Source organism: Lynx canadensis, chromosome A2 (assembly GCF_007474595.2).
Source record: "Lynx canadensis isolate LIC74 chromosome A2, mLynCan4.pri.v2, whole genome shotgun sequence".
Lineage (NCBI taxonomy): Eukaryota > Metazoa > Chordata > Mammalia > Carnivora > Felidae > Lynx > Lynx canadensis.
This window is the reverse complement of record NC_044304.2, coordinates 12,228,335-12,249,289: the sequence shown is the minus strand read 5'-3', so window position 1 is coordinate 12,249,289 and position 20,955 is coordinate 12,228,335. Positions and strand designations below refer to the sequence as shown.

Sequence of the window (20,955 nt, the reverse complement as noted above, 5' to 3'; positions counted from 1 at the left end):
TATACTGAACAGACCAACATCCGTGCTCCCTTTGCCTGGTGTGGTCACACAGCTTGCTGCAGAGTAGGATCTCAGTGCAAACCTCACTTCCCAGGGGCAGGCCAGACCCCCCTCCCTCATCAAGGTCTCGGTACCCAGCTGTTTTCCTTAATAACACTGTTGGAATGACGTATTTGTCTACTGATTTATAGGTCTCTGCCCCTCCTCGGCTGCCTGCTCAGGAGAGCAGAGTTCAGGCACCACTGGGACATCACAAGCCACGTTCAGCCTGCTTTTCCGTGAACCAAGAATAGTCTCCACTAGGGAACATCTGCAATCAACTCATGCCAGGGAAGACCAACTTAGAACCGCCAAAAAAAGCATTCCATTTTTCTCAGCAGACCTGTACTTTAAAAACTGCTTAATCATTACATTCTGAATACCACCAATAAAAAAATGTTAGGGACATTTTCTCTTTGGTTACACAAGTTACCTACATAATATGCTCCATTTTGCCTCTTGGCCCACAGAGCCTAAAATATTTGCTATCTGGCCCTTTATAGAGAAAGTTTGCCAATTCCTGGCCTAGAGCAGTATCTGACATACAGGAGATAATCCATGAGCGTCAGGTGGCGAAATTTGTAACCAAAGAGAAAAGTATCTAAAATGTACGGACGCTTATTTGCACAGAAAAAATAGGGACGTAGAGCCAACCAAGCGTTAATGGCAAATCTCAAGAAGGTCGGATGGCCGGGACGTTCAGTCTACGTTCTCTAACGTTTACGGCTGCTGCTTTTATCTTTCCCCACCATCAGCACGCGTTCGCTTCGTCATCATCTGAGAAGGAATGTGCATCTTTCAGGAAGGCGCCGAGCCCACTGGGCGCGCAGTCTAGAAGGCCGGGCACCCGCAGGTCGTGGGCGCTCATTCCACGCCGCTTGAATGACTGCACGGAAACCACGCGAGCCCCAAGGGGACGCAGTCTGAGGCCGGCGAGGGTGGCGTAGGCCCCCCGCCCCAAAGTCTTCCTTACCAAAGCGTTGGGTGGAGCGAAAGAAACTGAGCGGAAGGATCTTGTGAAGTTCAACAAGCCCAGTTCCATCCCCGCCAAGCCCGTCGCCTCCCGGTTCTAACGCCTGGGAAGATGTGACCGGCGTCACGGCCCGGGAGCCTCCCGGACGCACCTCACCTCGTAGTCTTCTCACCTCAGCCTCGCGAGGAGGAAACACAGGCTTTGACCGGCGCAGGGACTCCCCAGGCAGCTGTCCAGCGGAGCACGCAACCTGCCAGGCCCTCCAGCTGCGACGCCGGCTCGGGAGAACGCCGCGGCGGCGGCTAACGGTAGTCCGCGCCTTTCCCCACGTTCCGGGGCGGAGCGCGACAGCGGCCCACTCCGCGCAAGCGCGGGAAGGCCCCTGCGCGTGCGCATCACTAGCGACCAGTATCGCGCGGCTTCTTCCCGCCCGCCTTCTGCCCTCCCTTCCGCGGTTTCCCGGCGACGGCCGTAAGTGGAGGGCGGAAGCCGCCCGCGAGACCAGCCGTAAACGGCTCCCTCGCGCCACTTCCGGCCGGCTTCCGCAGACGGGGCTGGTGGGCGATCGTGAGGCGCCGGAGGACGTTCCTTGCGGCCGGAGCCATGGAGATGCCCCTGCCGCCCGACGGTGAGGCCCAGCCTCGGCTCGGGGACCGTTTCTCTCTCCCCGGAATCCCTTCTTGGCCCGCCCCGCCTTCCGGGGTTTCCGGGCCTAGGAGGGGGCGGGGCTCGGCCTCCCGGGTTCGCCTGCGGCCTCTCCCGCGGGTCCCCGCATCCCCGGCGCGCGTGTGGCCTCTATCGGGACCCGTACAAGGGCGGCCTCTCCGGGGCCCAGCCCCAGGGACCCCGGCCCGGCGGACGGGGGCTGGGACGCCAGGGCTCCCGGATTTGGGCGGTCCTCCCTGACGCCCCGCGTGGCCTTTTCTCCGTCCTCCAGACCAGGAGCTTCGAAATGTCATCGACAAGCTGGCCCAGTTCGTGGCTCGCAACGGGCCCGAGTTTGAGAAGATGACGATGGAAAAGCAGAAGGACAACCCGAAATTCTCGTTTCTGTTCGGAGGCGAGTTCTACAGTTACTACAAGTGCAAGTTGGCGCTGGAGCAGCAGCAGCGTGAGTTCTCTCCAGCTCTCAGGCCACCCCTTCCAAGCGATTCCTTTCTCCGACTCCAGTTCGTGCTCTGCCACAAACCGCCTTCTTTCGGCCGCATGCTCAGTCTCCGAAAATGGGGCAGCTCGGCCTTCACGATCCCAGGGCCCTGCCCCGAGCGGCTGCCGGGTCCGAGTGTAATAGAGAACGAGGTTATTGATCCTCTTCCTGGGCTCCGGATCAGGGATTTCTGTATTGTTTTGCAGATGTGATGACTTAGGTCAGCAGAAGTAGAGTGGCCGCTTCAGTGTTTCCCAGAGCGGAAGTGATAGAGGCTGGACTGGGACCCTAGTGGCAGGTGTCCAGAACCCTTTGTGGGACTCTTGGGTCTAGCAAGATTTTTGTGCATTTCAGGTGTTTGCAGTCCAGATCTAAAAGACTTGTTCTTTGCGTTTTAGTTCTTGGCAGATATTTGCCATTTATTTATGTTCACTGAGTTGTGTATCAGGCTTCCAGCCCTGCCCTCAAAGAGTTTAAGATGGGTTTAGAATGGCCTTTGAATAATAGTCACCACGTGGTAAGAGCCCACATCTGTCTTGTTTAGTATCACATTTCAAGCTTGTAGATGACATTAAATGAATAAGTAGGGGGTTGCCAAGTGGTAGGCATCGAAAGGTGTATATTTCCTAAGACTATAGGTTTCCTGAAGCCAACCAGACCTTGTTTGGGTCGTTGTGTTATATAATACGTGGTAGGTAGTAGGTGTTCAATAAAAAGTTGGTAAGAAACAGCAAATGTGCGTTGGCTTGAATAAACACGGTGTGTTTAGGGAGCCATAAGAGTACTGTGAGAAGCCCACCATGGCTAGAGCCTAGAACGTGTGTAGAGGAGGGAAGGGTTTGAGCTGGAGTGATAAATACCAGGGGAAAGTTTGGATTTTCTCCCTCATTCCAGTAGTTCATTTGGTGCCAGTTAGGAGTTAGGTTTGAGGTGTAGGTGGGGGTTTGCCTGCAATTGTAGGCAAATTGTTGTACGCACTTAAGTGTTTTGGAGCAACCATTCATCAGCCCCAGCACGTCACCTTGAAAACAGCTGCTACAGGCAGTGGAAAGCCACGAGAGTGTTTGAAAGAAGGGAGAGGTGGGTCAGGTTTGTGGGGCCAGTGTGGAGGACAGGGTGGAGGGAGCATGAATGGAGGCTGGGACCAGTGAGGTCTGCACGTGACGGAACAGGGCATTTGATGGTAAGGTCTGAATTAGGTCAGCAGGTTGGGTCAGAGGGAGTGGGCATGGGGGCAAGTAGGGTTAAGGGGTAGAATCCATGAATTAGGGCCCCAGTTGGATATTTATGAGGGTGTCATAACCAGGCAGAGGAGGACAGTGCTTTGGCCCAAGTGACCATGAGGTGAGGTGCTGTTTTCCCTGCAAGGGAGCCCACTCCCTCCCTGGACTGTCAGAAATTGGGGGCTGCTTGGGACTTGGCATTATAACGGGGGGGAAGGATGGGGTGCTTCTAACAGGGGAGGTTGGCTCAGGAAATGTCTTCTGCTGGTAACGACATCTCTGCTGAGATTAAAGAGGATGTCAGAGTTAGTCAGATGGAAACAGAGGAGAGCAGTGTTTAGGCAAAGGAAAGAGCCTTAGGGAGGGTTGGGAGTGGAGGGAGCAACAGCTCAGGGTGGCTAAAACGCAGAGAAGGAAGGATTGTTGGAGTGGACAGAGGCCAGGGTACAGATGACGGAGGGCTGGCTTGCCAGGGACTTAGGAATTCTGGAACCTTTTGGGGAGATCTTGGAGGATTTCAGTACTGTGTTCTGGAGCAGGCTTAGCCACTGTGTAGCTGGCCTTTCACCCTGGTAGTTTGAGAAGAGTGAGCCCCAAGACTGTTCTAGAATGGCGCTTCACAAACTCTGGTGAAGAATTAGATTTTATTTTTCATTTTTTTTAAAACCCAACCTGCTGTGGAAAGTGTACTTTTGCAAAATACAACAAGGTGAACTGCGAACCATCAAGCCGCTATGAAGATGCCAGAATGATCGTTGGCCATTTGTATATTCGGTCCGGGTTTCTCCAAGGGCTGACCCTCGGACCACACTTTCACCAGCAGCACTCTGGCTGTGGTATTGCGAAGAGGTGTAGAGGGCAGGACTGGACTCGGGAGACCAGTTCCAAGGGCGATGCAGGTGACAGCAGAGTCACAGCAGTGACGGCAGGGACACAGATTGGAGTGTGATGTAGGAGGTTCCGACTTGACTACCCGGGTGACCTGTCAGTGTAGGGTGCAAGGGAGTGGGGAGTGCCCAGACCTCCTGGGCTTCGGGCGTGGGCCTAACTGTGCCAGCCGCGGAGCTTGGGAAGGGCCCTGGAGAGGTGGAGCACGCGGCGAGAGGACATGTGTGCCTGTTTGAGGTGCCTGTACAAAGCCCGTGGGCTGTTGGGTCTGTAATCGGATCCACAGTGCAAGGAATACAGGATGGTGACAACAGAGGTAGGAGCCGTGGCTTGCAAACGTAACTGCAGCCTCAAGTTACCATGTCACGCTCCCCTGTGGGCTCGCACAGAGAAGAGGGTGGAACTAGGCATCCCAGCATCCCAGGGTCGGGCAGAGAAAGACGACGGGGCCTGGGGGCAGCCACACAGGCCAAGTGAGACTGGGACCTGAGACCGGGCCGCCGGCCTGAAGAAGGATGTCCACAGGGGTTGGCGGGAGGGGGGTGCAGAGCCAGACCGCCATGGAACGAGATAAACGGGAGGCGCAGAATTAAAGATGAGCCTCAGCTGTAAAGTTGTTGAGAGGAGGCGTGAGACAAAGTTTTTAAAGACAGAAACTGCTGAGGAGGCTGGGGAACGAGAGACCCCCCCTTGGGGTGGGGCTGTTTATGATCTGGGTGCAACTTGGGCTGGGGCCTGGGTGAGGGGTGGAGAGGGTGGGGGGTGATGGGCTCAGTCTCAGCTGGAAGGCCAGTGGGCAAGGCCGGATGGCAGGCTAGGGAAGGGCAAGGTGACGTCACACAGAAGAGGGCCCTTAGGGTCGAGGGCAGGACTAGGGCCCTTCGAGTTGAGGGCAGAGCGGGAGGAGCCGGGCTCAGAGTGAGGGGCTGCCGTGCAGCATGGGGGTCCTCTTGTGGACGGCTCGAATAGGGAGGGGAAGTCTCTGCGCCTTGGAGCTGCCCAACGGGCAGCCGCGGGGACGCTTGGACCCTGGCCACCTCCTCATGGGGGCCACCTTTCCTCCTCTGTCACCAGTCATCTGCAAGCAGCAGGCCCCAGAGCTGGAGCCGGCCACGGCCCTGCCGCCCCTGCCGCAGCCCCCGCTGGCCCCGGCCGCGCCCATCCCGCCGGCCCAGGGAGCCCCATCCATGGACGAGCTCATCCAGCAGAGCCAGTGGAACCTGCAGCAGCAGGAGCAGCACCTGTTAGCTCTCAGACAGGTACGGGGCCTGCTCCTCTTCTGCCCTCTCCCTCCCTCCCCTGCTGGCCTTGGGGGGGGGGGGTCCCGAGGAGGCCTGGGGCCCTCCCTGCTTCCCCTCTTGGTCCTGAGGCAGGTAGCGCGGAGCTCAGCCTGGGCCTCAGCGTTTGCATCTGTGTGTTGGGACTAAGAACGGTTATCAGAAGAATCCGCCACCATGTGGCAGCACTGAAGACAGGGCTGCCACCCCTTGGGATGTGTTTAGCGGGGCCCCTGACGCGGGACACAGTTCTTCGTGAAGTCATTCCACAAGCTCTTTGACGCGTGGATACCCTTCGTGATGGGGTGGACGTCCACAAGTGGGGCCACGCGCTCGAAGGCCGGGTGGCCTCTGGTGCCATTGGCCCCAGCTCCTGCCAGCTAGGTCACCCCAGGCTGTCATGGGGAAGGACCCTTTGGTCCTGATTTGTCACGGTTTGAGTTTTTGGCAAAGTACAGCAGGACGAATTGCCAGAAAAACGATGAATAAAAAATAAAACACCTGAAGTGCCAGCTCCGTTTTTATTACCAGATTCAGGATGTAAAACTACTGTCATTTTGCCGAAAACAAAACCTTCCAGAACGCTCCCCCTCGGTTCCCATGCAGAGCTCGTCCGGGACTGGGTGGCCCGGCTCGGCCAGCCCTGAGCTGACTGCACAGCCCACAGCAGCACTGGGCCTCAGCCACTTCGCGGTCTACGAATCTAGTGTGCGAGACCCCGCGCCACATTTTAACTCCCGTTTCCCCGACTGCTAGTGTGGTTGCTCTCTTTTCCCTTGACCGGTGACTGTATGTTGTCTTCGGACTGTTTGTCCACACTGGTCGCTCAGTTTTCATTCTGTTTTTGTTGAATTGGTTGGCTGCCCCTCTGGGTGTTCGTTTTTCCATCCGTCGCCTCGGGGGCAGATATCATCTCTTGCTACGTTTTGTCTTGTTCTCTCTTCTCCCTGCCTGCCCTGGTCATGGCTGTGACCATGATTGTCCCAGATGCGTGTCTCGGGCTTCAGGTGTGAGGGACGGGACCTCCTGATACTGGGGGCAGGGCGTGGATGGGCCCGGCTCAGCCTGGGCTGAGGTCCCTCCTCACTCAGCCTCCCTCCTGCTTGGCCTCCCAGGAGCAGGTGACAGCGGCCGTGGCCCACGCGGTGGAGCAGCAGATGCAGAAGCTCCTGGAGGAGACCCAGCTGGACATGAATGAGTTTGACAACCTGCTTCAACCCATCATCGACACGTGTACCAAAGATGCCATCTCGGTGAGTGCGAGGGGGGCGGGGGGAGGGTTGGGCGGGTGCTCCCAGAATCTGGCGCTCCCGATGAGATGGGAGCCTCCTGCGGCCTGCGTAGGGTGGCAGTGCTCTGGGGGGAACCCCATCCGCCCCTTGTCTCTGCTCTCGAGCCCTGCGGGCAGGTGTGCTGCTTCCGGGGAGAGGGAGCCACGAGGCAGGCAGAAGCCTGGGTGTGCAGCGGAGCGCTTGGACGCCACACCCTCAGGGCCCGCCCTCGGCCTCCTGGGCACCTGCACGCGTGGTGGCCCGGCGGGGAGTTCATCCCTGCTCACCATCGGCCTGGCTGTTGCAGGCCGGGAAGAACTGGATGTTTAGCAACGCCAAGTCCCCTCCTCACTGCGAGCTGATGGCGGGCCACCTCCGGAACCGCATCACAGCCGACGGGGCACACTTCGAGTTGCGGCTGCACCTCATCTACCTGATCAACGACGTGCTGCACCACTGGTGAGGGCCCCGCCAGGCTCCGCCTTGCCTGTCCCCCCTCTTCTGGCCCTCTACTGGGCTGCTGTTCTGCACTCAGTAGCTTGGCCTGGCCCGGGACCGTGGGCGTCGCGTGTCCAAAGACCCCAGAGGAGGATTGGTCTGAGCCATGAGCCCTCCGTCGGGAGGACACCCCACCATCCCCTACATCTTGGCCCCTTCCCTAGACCCTTCACGTCACCCGGGCCACCGTCCCCTGACTCCTTACTTTCCTCGGGCAGCTTCTGGGTGTCTTTAGGCATCTGTCTGTGTCAGCTGCCCGCTTCTCTTCGTTGACACACACACACACACACACACGCACTCGCTCACTCAGTCACCCTGCTGCCCGACTCTGCTTTGCTTCAGGTCCCTCCCATGGGGTCCTCTTTGCTACCCTCTGTCCCACCGCCCTGAAACCCACCCCCCACCACACACACAGCCCTCCCGAGGCCAGGCCAGCGTTTACTTCTGCACAGCCTCTTTGGTACCTTACGACAAAGGTTAACTTAAAAAAAAATCAGACACTTGAGCCAAAGCAGGCCTGGAGAGGAAACCAGCAGAAGCACAGATTACTGGTGAGGCTGGCGCTTAGCCGTCAAGACTGGCTGCCAAGTTTGGCTTTGAGCTTGGCCTGGCTGAAGGGGACGGCTCCCGCGAGAGCAGCAGAAGCTGCCCGCCTCCCTCCCGACCCTCACCCCATCTCGTCCCATCTCCTGCCGCGAGTGTGCGGTCTGGGTCCCCGCCCCTCCGCTCCCTGTTTCCTGTGCCAGGCAGATGGCTCTGTTACCACCCGGCCACTCCCTGCTTCGTCCCTCCATTATTTTTATGCTGTGGGGAAATAGGCAGCTGCTCAGAACCTTCTCTGCTCTCCTGCTTTCACCAGCCACTGTGTTGACCAGGGCAGCTCTGCAGAGACGGCCCTGTTTCTGGTAGCTGCCCAGCCATGCTCCTCCTGAGCTCTGCTCTGGCCAGAAGCCTAGTGCTGTGCCCTGTCCTCCTCCCAGGACTGCCCTCCCCTTTTCCCCCTCCCCTGTCCCTCTTCCCAGGGCTGCACTCCCTGCTCTCTCGGAGCACCCTCTGGTGAGCTAGGTGCTGGGAGGGCCTTGGGCTGCTCGTCTTCTGCCCTGCATCCTCCTCCAGGAGGCAACGTGTACCACCGGGTTCTGCCACCTAACTGCACAGCCACAGGGGCCTCCACACCCATGTACACAGAGTGCCCCCTAGGAAGTTGTGAGGACGGGCCGTCTGGCATGGCCAGCACGCTCCCTCTGCCTCCTGAGATGCGGAGCTCGAGCCAAGGTCTCCTTGTGCATAGGGGGGGACAGGGCTGAGTGAGGCCACACGGACAGCTGGGGTTCCTACAGGCCTTGTGTCCATCACCGGGGGGAAAGGGTTGTCTTACTGATCAGGAGACCAGGGTGACAGGCCTCGCCCTGAAGGTCCCCAGGCTGTTCTTTCCCTCCTCCCATTGCTGTCCGTCTGTCACTTGGGCCCAGATGCCAGCATAGGTCTTGTGGGGAGCCCAGCCCTCGTCCCGGCCGGGTTGGGGGCCCGTGTCCCGAGAAGGCAGAGGGTGCTGTGGCTGGAGCCGCAATGGTAACGGGCGCGTGGCCGGGTCCCGCCCCAGGGCCCTGACGCGCGGAAGGTCTCTCCCTCACAGCCAGCGCAAGCAGGCCAGGGAGCTGCTGGCCGCCCTGCAGAAAGTCGTGGTGCCCATCTACTGCACCAGCTTCTTGGCCGTGGAGGAGGACAAGCAGCAGAAGATCGCCCGGGTACGCGGGGCAGCCGGGAGAGGCAGGGGGAGAGGGCTGGGGGGCGGGGGGAGAGGGGGTGATGGTGCTGAATTTTCTTCTGACGCGGCCTCTCCCTCCTCCCCCCACGTCCAGCTTCTGCAGCTCTGGGAGAAGAACGGCTACTTTGACGACTCCATCATCCAGCAGCTACAGAGCCCAGCCCTGGGGCTCGGCCAGTACCAGGTGGGCGCCACCTCCACCCGCGCCGCTCCCCAGGACCGGTGCGGATCCCCCCCAGGGCCCGGAGGGTGGGGCGTCTGCGACCCCAGCATGTTGCCACAAGTCGAGGGGACCGCAGCCCCCGCCTGGGCCAGGAACGGCTGGTGGGGTGGGGTGGGGATTTCAGAGGCTGGGTGGCATCTTCCAAACTGGGCTCCTGCACGTGTGTCCGGGGCGGTGGTGAGCAGTGGGAGGCCAGGCTCTGAACGGCAGCCTGTGGGGGCTCCCGCCCTGTCCACAGTAGCCAGGGAGCCCCTGCCCGCTGAGCCCGCCTGCCTTTTCCCTGGTGCTCTGGCGACCGGGCTGCCCCTTTCAGGCCCTGCTGTTGGCAGTCTCTGGCCTGTTGGCGCCGGTCCTCCGGGCTGGCTTCCGCACAACGGAAGCGTCAAAAAGCCTCAAGGCAGTCTTAGCCGTCGTGGTCGTGCCCCGTACGTGCATGTCTGCCTCCTCTCTGAGGACAGGGGTGCGGGGCCAGGAGGGGAGGACCAGCCGGGTGTCCTTGGTCACCTCTATTGTGGCACTGGCATCGCTGCCACATCCACAGCTGCTAGAAGAAAAAGCAGAGGTCCTACCCCTTTCCTCGGGCCGAAAGGTAGCGTTTTTCTGCAGAGATCTGGTGGGAGTGTCAGAAGCTGTGTTGGCTGTGTCCTCTTGATGGTCTTGAATGCCACCTCCCCACAGGGGAGAATCTTTCATGCTCAGAGAGGCAGGAGGAGCAAGTGCGTGGTGTACTTTTAAAAACACTTTCCCGTTTTTTGTTGTCGTGAAATAAAACACCCGGTCGGTGACGTTAACTGCTTTTTTTCTGCTGAGTTGGTGACAACAGCTCATGTTCACGGTGCTGCCCTAGTCTCTTTGCATGTGTTATTTCACTGAGTTCTCCCTCAAATCCTTGGAGGTATGTCCCATTACCGTTACATTTGACAGATGAGGAAATTGAGGTTCAGGGAGGTTGTGACTTGCTCAGAGCTGTGTAGCGAGTAAGGACCATAACCTAGAATTTTGTCAGTGTTTGTGGGTTTTTTGTTGTTTGTTTGTTTTTTGGTTTTTTGCTTTGTGTTGTTTTGTTTTTAGTTTATTTTGAGAGAGACAGAGTGCGAGCTGGAAAGGGGCAGAGAGGAGAGCAAGAATCACAGGCTCTTAGTGCAGAGCCCGACACAGGGCTCAAACCCACAAATCTGTAAGACCATGACCTGAGCTGAAATCAAGAGTTGGCTGCTTAACTGACTGAGCCACCCAGGGGCCCCTCAGTGTTGAGTTTTTAACAATTGTGTGACAGTCAAGGACATGGCTGTCGAGGCTCGTTCCCTTTACTAGGGATTTACTTGACTGCAACGAACATTCTCGTCACCGGTTTTTGGCTAGATTCAAAGGCTCTGTGCTTGTCGAGACTATTATGTGACAGTCACCTGCCTGCCTGCTCCGGGCTCCTGGGCCTCACTGCCCAAGGCACTGTCCCAGATTCCAGGGGCTTTCCAGGGTTTGCTCCAGAAGGTTTGGGCTGAGGCAGCGAGCCCTGAGGCTGCTCTCCTCTCTCTCTGCCAGGCGACACTCATCAACGAGTACTCCTCGGTGGTCCAGCCGGTGCAGCTAGCTTTCCAGCAGCAGATCCAGACCCTCAAGACGCAGCACGAGGAGTTTGTCAACAGCCTGGCCCAGCAGCAGCAGCAACAGCAGCAGCAGCAGCAGCAGCAGCAGATCCAAATGCCACAGATGGAAGCTGAAGTCAAGGCCACCCCGCCGCCGCCTGCCCCGCCTCCGGCCCCCACACCCGCCCCTGCCATCCCGCCAACCACGCAGCCTGGTACGGGGCCCCCTCAGCACCCACCCTGGGAGGCAGCTTCAGGAAGGCAGCCTTCTCCCGCAGAGAAGGACTCCGGTTCCGTGGGCCCCAAACCGGGCCCAGTCCCAGGGCCAGATTCTAACCTGTTTCCAAACACTAGGCCCGGAGATTTCACAGGTGAATATGACCAAACCCTTACAAATCAGAGGATTCCTTTCCTGTACGAACTACCCCAGAGAATGCAGAGAGAGGAAAGCTGCCCAGATCGTTTTTTGAGACCAGAATAACTTTTACGTCAGACGGACAAAGAGAAAGAACGATAAAGGTCCTGCAACGTCACTTCTGAATACAAATGCAGAACTACTTACCACCTGAAATCCAGCAAAGTATTTAAAGGCACATCACGGTCAAATAGGGTTTGCCCCAGGAATGCGGAAGGATGGTTCGACACGTAAAAAGTCTCATGAGATAACAGATGAGCTGGGAAAGAACGATCTTTCAACAAGATGTAGAAAGGGCATTTAATAAAAATTAGTAGTGGGAATTTTTTTTTTTTTTAAATTTTTTTTTTTTTTTTCAACATTTATTTATTTTTTGGGACAGAGAGAGACAGAGCATGAACGGGGGAGGGGCAGAGAGAGAGGGAGACACAGAATCGGAAGCAGGCTCCAGGTTCTGAGCCATCAGCCCAGAGCCCGACGCGGGGCTCGAACTCACGGACCGCGAGATCGTGACCTGGCTGAAGTCGGACGCTTAACCGACTGCGCCACCCAGGCGCCCCAGTAGTGGGAATTTTTGAGCAAACGAGAGATGGGGCAGAAGTTAAGGTGTTGGGAGGCTTTCAGAGGAAGTGGTATGTCGTGTGTGAGGTCAGTTCCCCCGCTCCTCCCTGCCGTCCTGTAGGCGATCGCTTTCCAGTGGGGTCACACAGCAGGGGTTTAGTGAGAGGTAAAGGCCCCGCCTGGGTTGTTCCCGCAGTGGTTGCTGAACATCTTTTCGGGCGGCGCCTCCTGCTGACTGTTGTCCTTGCTAACCACCTTCCTGCCTGGCTCTAGATGACAGCAAGCCTCCCATCCAGATGCCTGGCTCCTCTGAGTACGACGCCTCCGGGGGAGTCCAGGATCCTGCCGCTGCCGGCCCCCGGGGCCCTGGACCCCACGATCAGATCCCACCTAACAAGCCCCCGTGGTTTGACCAGCCTCATCCCGTGGCTCCTTGGGGCCAGCAGCAGGTATCTTCCCAAACTTGCGGTAGGGGGGGTGGGGGGGGGGTGGGCGCTGTCCTGTGTGGGTCGATGGGCTTTTCCCGGCTTGCTGGGGAAACCTGAGATTCTGCAGTGCAGCCCTGGGGCTGAGCGGGTAGGGGAGAGAGACCAGCCCCACGTTCCTGAGGGGCAGGGGCAGAATAAGGCAAGTCAGCTCTTCACACCCATCCCTGCTACTACCTTCCGGCCTTAGGAGCACAAGACCCCGTGTTCTCTGAGGGCTGGGAAGCTTCATAGGGTTGGTTTGAGTACAGCCAGGTGAACGGTTTCTGCCCCTTTATCTGGTTCAGCTAGCACAGCGCCAACATTTTGTCACCCTGTGAAGAACGTGGTGCTTGCATAGAAAAGGAAGGTCAGAAACGGAAGGCTGGCAGTGCTTTCTGGGGCAGAGATGCTGCCCATTGCCTCTGGTTCCTTGGGGTCAGAATTTCTAGGCCGGGGTCATCTCATCCAGCTTCGCATGACTGGGAAACACTGGAAAGATCCGCCTGCTCTCTGGTCACTGGATCTGATTAGACAGAACTTTTAGGCATGGCCCGCGGCCCCCGATGGATGCAGCCCTGCCAGGGGACTCTGTGGAGGGGGTGGGAGGGAGTCAGCTCGGGACTGATGGGCGGCGGGGGGAGGGGGTATCTGTGGCTTTGCGTCCCCATTCCCCACCCCAGCTTCAGGACAAGAGATTTAATTTCACCAAAGATTGGGCATCTCTGTAAAGACGGCTTGCACCTCTGGGTGCCAGCTGTGAGCCGTGTGCCATCGGGCGTTTTATGGGTGCCCTCTACTGAGGGAACAGTTCTCGTCCCCATTCTGTTAGGTGTGGAAAACAGAAGCCCTCAGTGTCTCCAGGCTCCACCTTCTCGCTGGGGACTGGCGGATGGGCTCGTGACGAGGGCCACCTCCCTGAGGGTCTGCCCAGAGGCAGAGGCATGCTTGGCCTGGCCTGCCCACGTGGTATCTTACACATTTTGAAGTAATTCCCACGTTTAAAGTCTGGCTTTCTGACTTCTTGAAAGACCTGAGCGTGTGGTGCAGCCTCGGCCCGCTCTGTGCTGGCGGTCAGCGGAGCTTCCCAGCTGTGACCCTAGAGATGGCCCCTCTGGTCGTCCTCCTGGGCACATCCCCCCCCCGGCCCTGTTTGGGGTTAGAAGCCCCGTTTTCGGCCTCACAGCAGCAGTTGGGTGAGATCCAGAGCTCATGTTCTCTTCCCCCTGCAGGAAGACACTTCCTGGAACGGGCCCTCGGGAGCAGACCCTGAGACAGGATTTGAGTTCGTACGGGAGGGGGCCCAGAGGACCGTGCAGGGCAGAGGGGAAGTGACAAGGAAGGGAGTGTCATCAGAGCAGGCATCCGCCGCCACGCGTCCCTGGGCCCAGCTGCTCTGCAAGCACCCAGGGGCGGGGGAACAAGAGGGCGTCCGCCGGCTTCTGTGTCTGGTGGTCGTGCGGCCCCGGGGCCTGCCCGGCCTGGATGCGGGTACAGGGAGCCCCCACCGCTGAGACGCGGGGGCAGCATTGGGAGTGTGAGCCCAGGGTGCGCCCAGGCAGCACGGCGTCCGCCGCGCGGCAGAGGGAAGGAGGTGGCACCAGGTCGGGGCCGGGCCGCCTCCATGGGCGGAGACCAGTGCCGCAGAGCGGTTGGCCGGTGCCGGCCCGGCCTCGTGGGGGGCTCACGTCCGCCCTTTGCCTTGCAGCCTCCCGAGCAGCCCCCCTACCCGCACCACCAGGGCGGGCCGCCCCACTGCCCACCCTGGAACAACAGCCATGAGGGCATGTGGGGCGAGCAGCGTGGGGACCCCGGCTGGAACGGCCAGCGGGACGCGCCCTGGAACAGCCAGCCCGACCCCAACTGGAACAGCCAGTTCGAGGGCCCCTGGAACAGCCAGCACGAGCAGCCTCCATGGGGCGGAGGCCAGCGCGAGCCGCCCTTCCGCATGCAGCGGCCGCCCCACTTCCGGGGACCCTTCCCGCCCCACCAGCAGCACCCACAGTTCAACCAGCCGCCGCACCCCCACAACTTCAACCGCTTCCCACCTCGCTTCATGCAGGACGACTTTCCCCCGCGGCACCCCTTCGAGCGGCCGCCCTACCCCCACCGCTTCGACTACCCCCAGGGGGACTTCCCCGCCGGTGAGTGCGAAGGCGCCCTCCGTGGGGACTGTCCTCGGCCCCGTACACGCCCTCCCTCCTGCCCCTCATTCCCGTCCCCTGCTCAGAGGAGGCGCCTCACGGATCGCCCTCCTGAGCGGGCTCATGGCGCAGCTCGGGGTCGTTGCTGTGGGACCTGGCGCATCCCCTGAGTCAAGGTGACAAGCAGAAGGTCACGGGATGTTGTGGAAGCCCAGCCCAGGCCAGGCCCTTGGGAAGGTGGGGAGACGCAGAGGCTGGCGGCCCTGGTGGAGGCATGTGGCACACAGCCGGCTGGCTGGCAGGGTGGGAAGTCCTGCTCCTGTTTCCCACACAGCCTGGGAAGAGGGTGCTGCATCTGTCTGTCCTGCACATGAGGAAGGATGTGGGGGTTTGTGGAAGCAAAGTGGCTCCCAAGCCTCACAGTGGGCACGTGGTGCCCCTTCCCGGTTCCTTGTCTGGCTGTTTTCACCAGCTTTTCTAGTTCGTTGCCAATTTTTTTTTTTTTTTTGGAAAGAATCTTTAGTTAAATTTCTCTTTTTAAAAAATGATTTCTACTCTGTCACTGCTTCTATGTTTGTTTTAAAATTCATTCTTGACCCTAAACTCAGTTGGGACCACTGAGCACATTGATGGCCAGTACAGGTTTCCCCAGGGCTGTACCAAAGCACAGGGTGTCTTGCCCCCTCCCACCCCCCGCTCTGGGGGCTGTGAGAGTAGGGGGTCTTCTCCCCGTCTTCACACCGGCCTCCTTCTGTGTGTACCTGTGTCCCACTCGCCTTGTCAGGACGCTGGTCGTGTTGGCCTGCCTGTGGGACCTCGCTGAAAGTTACCTTTTTAAATACCCTGTCTCCAAATAACAGTCATATCCTGGGGTACTGGGGTGGGGAGGCACAATTCAGCCCATAATGTTGCTACAATGTCGTGATTTCCCTTATGGTTCCCTGTTTTTGCCTTGAGCCCACGGGTGTTGGTGTGGGTGCAGGACTGGGCCCCCTGAACCCAGATCCTCCCCACCTGGCTGCAACACCCCAGATAGTGAGAAGCAGCTGGAGAGAAGGTGCTGGGCAGGGCTGCCCACGAGCAGGTGTTGGCATCTTTGCCCGTCACTGGACCCCCTTCCGCGGGCGCTCATCACCTTGTAGATCTCAGTTGTGCTGTCAGCGCCACCCAGATCACGACCCCCAGCGGGCCTGAGAGGAGTTTCTGTTTTGCAGAGATGGGACCCCCTCACCACCACCCTGGCCACCGCATGCCTCATCCTGGGATCAACGAGCACCCACCCTGGGGTGGGCCCCAGCACCCCGACTTCGGCCCTCCTCCCCACGGCTTCAATGGGCAGCCCCCCCACATGCGGCGACAGGGCCCTCCCCACATCAACCATGATGACCCTAGCCTGGTCCCCAACGTGCCCTACTTCGATCTGCCTGCCGGGCTGATGGCGCCCCTCGTGAAGGTAAGGTCACCATGGCAAGCACCTGCTCGCGCATGTGAGGAGTAGTGGGAGCTGCTTCCCCACAGGCTACAAATGCTGCCGCCCGGGGCCCCTTCCCTCTGGTTCCCTACGCCCGGCCAGCCTGAGCGGTCAGTGGGAATGTGTCCAAGCCAACGCCTCTACCTGGACTTGAATCCCTGGGGCAAGAATGAGCAAGGCCCGTGTCTCCTCTGCCCCCTCCACGTTTCCCTCCCGGTGCCCCAAGTTCTGTGGCCATGAGCAGCGGGCCAGGCTGGGTGTGAGGTGCAGCCCTCTTGACCCTGGCCCTGGGAAGCCACTTTGTCCAGTGGCTGACGGCAGAGGGATTTCTCAGGAAGGTGTGGCCTCTGAACTGGGCCCGCAGGAAATCCAGGGAGGGGCAGCGCTGGGGGTGGGGGTGGGGGGCAAGGGGAGCAAGGTCGGGCTGCGAACCGCTCAAGAGATGCGCTGAGAGGCCCCGTCAGACTGGCAGTCGAGAAGGGCTGCGCCAGGGCGGCAAGGGGGCGGCAGACTGCCCTGGTTTCTGGCGAGGGGGTTCCCTGGCTCGGGCTGATGCTGCTCTGACCCGGGAGGGGGCCCTGGGGTAGGAGCTGGGGGCACAGGGCAGAAGTCTGGCCGTATCTGCGATCTGCATCATGTCTGTGGGTGAACCAAGGGGCCTTTCCATCATCTCACCTTGGAGATTGTGTCTCACGTGTTTTCTGGAGGGAGAACTCTGGCCTTTATTGGTCTCCAAAAAGTCCTCAACCGCCTCATTGAGGGATCGGATGACTGGTGTGGCCGCAGCCCTAGTGGGATTTCTCAAGGAGGACAGGATGAGGAACACTCGTGCCCGGGGTAACCCTCATCAGACCAGGCCCCTGGGTGGGCCTGATGGGGGTTCCGGCTGGCGTGCGTGACACCTGTGTTCTTCACTGCAGCTGGAAGACCATGAGTACAAGCCTTTGGACCCAAAAGACATCCGCCTCCCACCTCCCATGCCGCCCAGCGAGAGGCTGCTGGCGGCTGTGGAGGCCTTTTACAGCCCTCCGTCCCACGACAGGCCCAGGAACAGGTACGGGGCTCGGGGAGACTGGGGATGCAGCTGGTGATGGGAGGGTGGCCCTGTCCCCTCTCCTGGCCTGACTCTCCCGAGTTTAGTTTATGGGAAAGACTCCATGCCTTCTGCCCAGGGTAGTGTGAGGTCCAGGTGAGGAAAGTGGTGGCCTATACAACGCTAGGCGTAGGGGCGCCTGGGTGGCTCGGCTCGGTCGTTTGGGCGTCCGACTCTTGATTTCGGGTCAGTTCATGATCTCACAGTTCATGGCCTGCCCTTTGCAGGGCCACAGGCCTGTCATCTGGGAGTCAGAGCTCCAGGTTCCCCGTTAGGAACATCGTAGGCCCTAACAGCCGTTTGAGCTGTTTGGGGAAACGCTGATGTGGAAAAGGCATGGGAGCCGGGCGTGCAGCCCAGCCTGACTGCTTCCCAGTGGGAGGCCCGGCCTCTCGGCCCGCTTCCCCGTGCGAAGAAGGGCGGCCTCTGCTCACCTGGGTGAGGGACCCTGCTCAGTGTCCGAATGAACGAGGGAAGGGAGGGCCGCACACCCGGACGTGAACTTTCCCCAGTTGGGTGCGGGAGGGAGGCGCACGGAGTCACACGGGAAGGTCTGTGTCTTACAGCGAAGGCTGGGAGCAGAATGGCCTCTATGAGTTCTTTCGAGCAAAGATGCGGGCGCGGCGGAGGAAGGGCCAGGAAAAGCGGAACAGGTGAGCGCACGGGGGCCCGCTCACGGTCCACCCGCCTCCCCAAACTACAGCGGGGCCCTGCCTGTGCCGGGCAGACGCGCTGTCACATCCCGCCCCAGGCTGGCCCGTCTCCCCCTGGCAGGGGGCAGGGGGCAGAGGGCAGAGGGAGGTCAGTCCGGCCCCTGCCCGGGCCTGGGGGTTTTTTCACGCGAGGCCCAAGTTAAACCTGAGACGCCAGCACCAGAAGTTTGCCCGGGGTCTTCCCGAAAGCCAGGGGCGCCGCTCACCAGCTCTCTCCCTGCAGTGGACCCTCACGGTCTCGGAGCAGATCCAAGAGCCGAGGGCGCTCTTCCTCCCGCTCCAACTCAAGGTCGTCCAAGTCCTCGGGCTCGTACTCCAGGTCCAGATCTCGCTCCTGCTCCCGCTCCTATTCCCGCTCCCGCTCCAGGTAGGCAGGGTGCCGCCCGCGGACCGAGGCCCCTCCGTGGCGCCCGTGGCCCGTGGCCCCCGCCGACCGCCCGCCCTGTCCTCCCTGCAGGAGCCGCAGCCGGTCTCGCTCCTCCCGGAGCCGCTCCCGCTCACGGTCCCGCTCCCGCTCCAAGTCCTACTCCCCGGGACGGAGACGCCGGTCGCGGTCCAGGAGCCCCACCCCGCCGTAAGATTTCTGTCTTAACTGTCCAGTGGCCGCTGGTAGCGCTGGAACCCTCTGATGCTTTGCTGTGAATGTTGAAACCTGTCGCTAGAAGACGTGCTCCCGGTGGCCCGTGCTGAGGTGGCACCTCGGGGACCCCGAGTTCTAGCGCGGTGACAGTGGCACCGCCTCGCCTCACACCATGCTCTTGCCTTTTTTGTGGTAACGCTGTAAAGCCTGAGGTGGCGCCTGGGCTGTGTCTGACCCTTCTGGGGGTTCCGTGTGACCTGCCCTCACCGCTCGCCGTGGGGCAGGGGCCATCTTAGGGAGCTCCCCTACCTGGCTGGCGAAGATGACAAAGAAGAATGATAGAGACCCAGGATGTGTGTGTGTGTCCTCCTAACTGGTGAACCTTCACGTACGCCACACGCTGTAATCTAAGAGTTTTCATTCCAATAAATGTATCCGCTCGTTTTTAAAAAACGTAACCTGTCTTAATTTTAGTTCCTCGGCTGGTCTGGGTTCTAATTCAGCACCTCCTATTCCTGATTCAAGGCTCGGGGAAGAAAACAAAGGACATCAGATGCTGGTGAAAATGGGTAAGGTTCCTGGGAAGAACCACCACCCGCTCTGGGCCTTTGGGGCTGGGGAGCCAGAGAAGGTTCCGGCTCTCTGCCAGAACTTCTACAGAGGGCGAGCCTGCGGTTTTTGCTGGCCATTCTTTCTTACCTCATCAGTTACACGCTTGCTGACCACACACGTGCACATCATTCAGCTCTGCACACGGAGTCCTGTTTCACTTCACACATAAATGTGCCAAATTTCGGCTTTCGTGGGTTATAACCGCCCTCCCCCCTTTCTTCTTAAGGCTGGAGTGGATCTGGTGGCCTCGGCGTGAAAGAGCAAGGGATCCAGGACCCCATCAAGGGGGGGGACGTCCGGGACAAGTGGGACCAGTACAAGGGTGTGGGCGTGGCCCTGGACGACCCCTACGAGAACTACCGCAGGAACAAGAGCTACTCCTTCATCGCCCGCATGAAGGCCAGGGACGAGTGCAAGTAGGCGCTCTGCGGGCGGGAGCCACGCCTCGGCCACCGCGTTGGCCACCGGGACCTTCCTGGCTTACTGGCAGTGACAGATGGTAGGGACAGATCAGTTCTCACACAGCCTCCATCTCTGGGGAGCGGCAGAAGAGAAGGAAGGCCACAGCCTGCCTAGTGACGAGCGCCATGCTCGATAGCTTGGAAGGCCCCGGGCCCCGCCTGCAAACCGCTCTAACGTAGAAGCACGACCCCGCCAGGAGATGCCCGGGCCCGCGCGGCCAGAGCCTGCTTCCCTTGACGGCGAAGTGAGAAACACGAGACCCTCCACCCCTGGATGAGAATCCCTGACATCTTAAGGCACGGCTGTTTCGCACCTCTCCCCTCGGGCAGATCTGAGCTTCTGCTTAAACCAGTAGGAGCGTGTGGAGGAGAGGCCCTGGGCGAGCGGCCTGGCAGCCTGGGAGCGGGTGTGGGGCCAGCCGGCCCTGCCTGCCTGTGCCTCGCCTGTGCCCCGCCGACGTGCGGTGGATGGGGAAGCTCAGGCCAGGCGCTGGTTCCAAACAGAAAAACAAACCCTTTTTGATTTGCAAAGTTACACAGGGTTCTTCTCGTTTTTACTCCAGTTCTTTAGTTTTGGAGAAGGGAATGTTGCTCTAAGAGGATCCCAGTGAGAATTTGCAACCCGATTCCTCTGAGACATGCTGGCCCTTAGTTCATTTATTTTAGTTGTTTGCGTTGAAATTTTTTCCCCAAACGTCAGCCGTTTGCTGTACCTGCAGAAACGGAGGTTCTGAGGACACGGACCTGAGGCACCTTCAGGTCCCAGAATGACACCCTCGGAGAGTCTGTACCCTTAGCATCTCGGCCTGTGTTTTCCACTTAGAGGAACCCAACACCAGCGCTCGCGTGGACCTTCCGCTCCAGGGTGTGGAGAGAGACCCCTGGCTGTGCCTCCCGCTCCTCATTCCCCTTGCTGCCCCCCCCGCCCCACAGCCACCACCATCGAGGGAGGTGAGGCCAGGAGGGAGTGGGGTCTGCTGGGCGACGCTGGGGACGGCGTGGGACAGGCCACGCTTGGCGTCTGTGGGCAGCTTGTGCGGTGCCGTTTATTTGTACAGAAACATTTTTGAAAAATTCTTTTCAATAAGATGCAAAGTCCTCTCCAACTTTTCAACCTGATGTGATAAAATATTTGATTTTGTTCTAGGTTTCCTGTAGCTGTGAATTGTTCAAACGTGTCTGATTCAGGATAAAACGTAAACACGTGCTGTTAACAATTTCTTGTGGATTTTACTGTTTTGCCTTCAAATAAAAACTTTTTTTAAAGACCTTTTTCTCTGCGTGTTCAAGTTAGAAGTGTGCTCCAGCCGAGTCGGGAGCAGGCGTGCCTGGAATGCAGAGACTGCGTCCGAGTCGTGCGGTCAGGTCAGGAGCTGCCCTGGCGCCTCATGTGGGTGTGCCCGGCGTGGACACCTGGCCCGGGCTCCTGCTTAGCAGACGGGGCCGTGGCCCCTCCCGTCTATGTCCGCTCACTGGGCGGCCAGCACCCGGCCGGCACAGCCGCTCCGCGGGGCTCCCGACAGGCTGGCATCCTCCGTCCGGCCGTGA

The 20,955-nt window shown here is 59.5% G+C and overlaps 1 protein-coding gene across 3 annotated transcripts; it reads left to right on the top strand.

Annotated features, from left to right (window-relative positions):
* The first annotated feature begins 1,501 nt into the window (after positions 1–1,501).
* LOC115505781 (calcium homeostasis endoplasmic reticulum protein) lies at positions 1,502–20,676 on the top strand. 3 transcript variants are annotated; one of them, XM_030303515.1, is made up of 17 exons: positions 1,502–1,640; positions 1,950–2,123; positions 5,345–5,529; positions 6,663–6,800; positions 7,126–7,277; positions 8,920–9,064; positions 9,179–9,268; positions 10,850–11,108; positions 12,143–12,318; positions 14,042–14,477; positions 15,692–15,930; positions 16,869–17,002; positions 17,608–17,694; positions 17,978–18,121; positions 18,212–18,328; positions 18,860–18,903; positions 19,173–20,676. In XM_030303515.1, the coding sequence occupies exons 1-17, from the start codon at positions 1,616–1,618 to the stop codon at positions 19,364–19,366; spliced, it is 2,739 nt and encodes a 912-aa protein (XP_030159375.1). In that variant the 5' UTR covers positions 1,502–1,615; the 3' UTR covers positions 19,367–20,676. The 3 variants fall into 3 exon arrangements, with proteins under 3 accessions (XP_030159375.1, XP_030159373.1, XP_030159374.1); XM_030303513.1 differs by having other exon boundaries at positions 1,504–1,640; positions 18,809–18,903; XM_030303514.1 differs by having other exon boundaries at positions 1,505–1,640; positions 8,953–9,064; positions 18,809–18,903.
* The last annotated feature ends 279 nt before the right edge of the window (positions 20,677–20,955 follow it).

Coding starts and splice junctions, on each gene's coding strand:
- LOC115505781 (XM_030303513.1), top strand. CDS start 1,616: ATGGAGATGCCCCTGCCGCCCGACG. Junction 7,278..8,919: donor AACGACGTGCTGCACCACTG/GTGAGGGCCCCG, acceptor GTCCCGCCCCAG/GGCCCTGACGCGCGGAAGGT. Junction 14,478..15,691: donor CCAGGGGGACTTCCCCGCCG/GTGAGTGCGAAG, acceptor TCTGTTTTGCAG/AGATGGGACCCCCTCACCAC.